This window comes from Arachis duranensis, chromosome 1, assembly GCF_000817695.3.
Source record: "Arachis duranensis cultivar V14167 chromosome 1, aradu.V14167.gnm2.J7QH, whole genome shotgun sequence".
Taxonomy (NCBI): domain Eukaryota; kingdom Viridiplantae; phylum Streptophyta; class Magnoliopsida; order Fabales; family Fabaceae; genus Arachis; species Arachis duranensis.
The window spans coordinates 92,345,371-92,346,285 of record NC_029772.3 but is presented as its reverse complement, the minus strand read 5'-3'; the positions used below and the strand labels follow the sequence as shown (position 1 = coordinate 92,346,285).

At 39.3% G+C, this 915-nt stretch overlaps 1 protein-coding gene across 1 annotated transcript in view; it reads left to right on the top strand.

Annotated features, from left to right (window-relative positions):
* LOC107458715 (uncharacterized) overlaps positions 1-915 on the top strand; it is a gene marked incomplete in the record, with an annotated part of 3,358 nt that overhangs the window by 1,812 nt on the left and 631 nt on the right. The window contains 3 exon segments of the mRNA XM_016076923.3: positions 1-324; positions 451-624; positions 875-915. Coding sequence (XP_015932409.1) covers positions 1-324; positions 451-624; positions 875-915 — 539 coding nt within the window.

The window sequence follows — 915 nt, the reverse complement described above, 5'->3', positions numbered from 1 at the left end:
GATAGTGTGCTTCAAGTTGATGTTGTCACAATATCCTCCAACATCTTGTCTGGCAGCACTGCTGATGCCAATGATCATGATACCGGAAGGAGTGGTAGAAGAATATTTTGGGATGCTTTTTCACGGCGTAGTTCTAGAAGGCTTGGCGACTCTCAAACAATTGTGTTCTCTGCTGGCGGTGCCGATGATCCTAGATCTCAAGATAGATGGCTTGTTGATCTTGGTGGGGATTTCTCCAACGATGGGTTTGGAGGTGCTTCTTCTGGATATGTGGGCAGTAGAATTCACAGATTTAATGAAAGAATGCGGCACTCAAGATCAGAGGTGATTTTGAATATTTGTGCTCTAGAACGTCTCATATTGCTTATGTGACCTAGTTGCATCTTGCATGTGATAACTAGGTTTGTGATCCCTTTTATCTAACTTAAGCTGTTCTCTCTATTTTTATAGATCTGGGAAAGGCTTCGAGGTGGCCTTGATGATTTTGGTCGTTTGAATTCTTCATGTCCATCAGGACTTCATGCAGATGGTATGTGCTCATGTGAGTCTTTACCAGCAGCTGAAGAATCTAGCACTCGAGCAAGTATTTCAAGAATTGTCATGCTGGCTGAAGCTCTGTTTGAGGTTCAAGCCTTTACTGAACTCATTCATTTGTTTTTTCTTTGATTTAATTTGTCTTGGCTTTCTATCATTGTCATATGTTCTTATTGGTTTATCAAACGGTTATCTATACCTACATAAACAAGAACATAATTTCCAAATAAGCTTGTTTCCATTTTCTTGGAGTCATGTACTCATGTTTATGATAAATTAGATTATTTGACTATGTGGACCAAGACCTATTTAACTAGAACCATATTTTTTGCCTCATAAGGTTTTAGATGAAATCCATCGGCAACCTGTATCGCTTTCCCT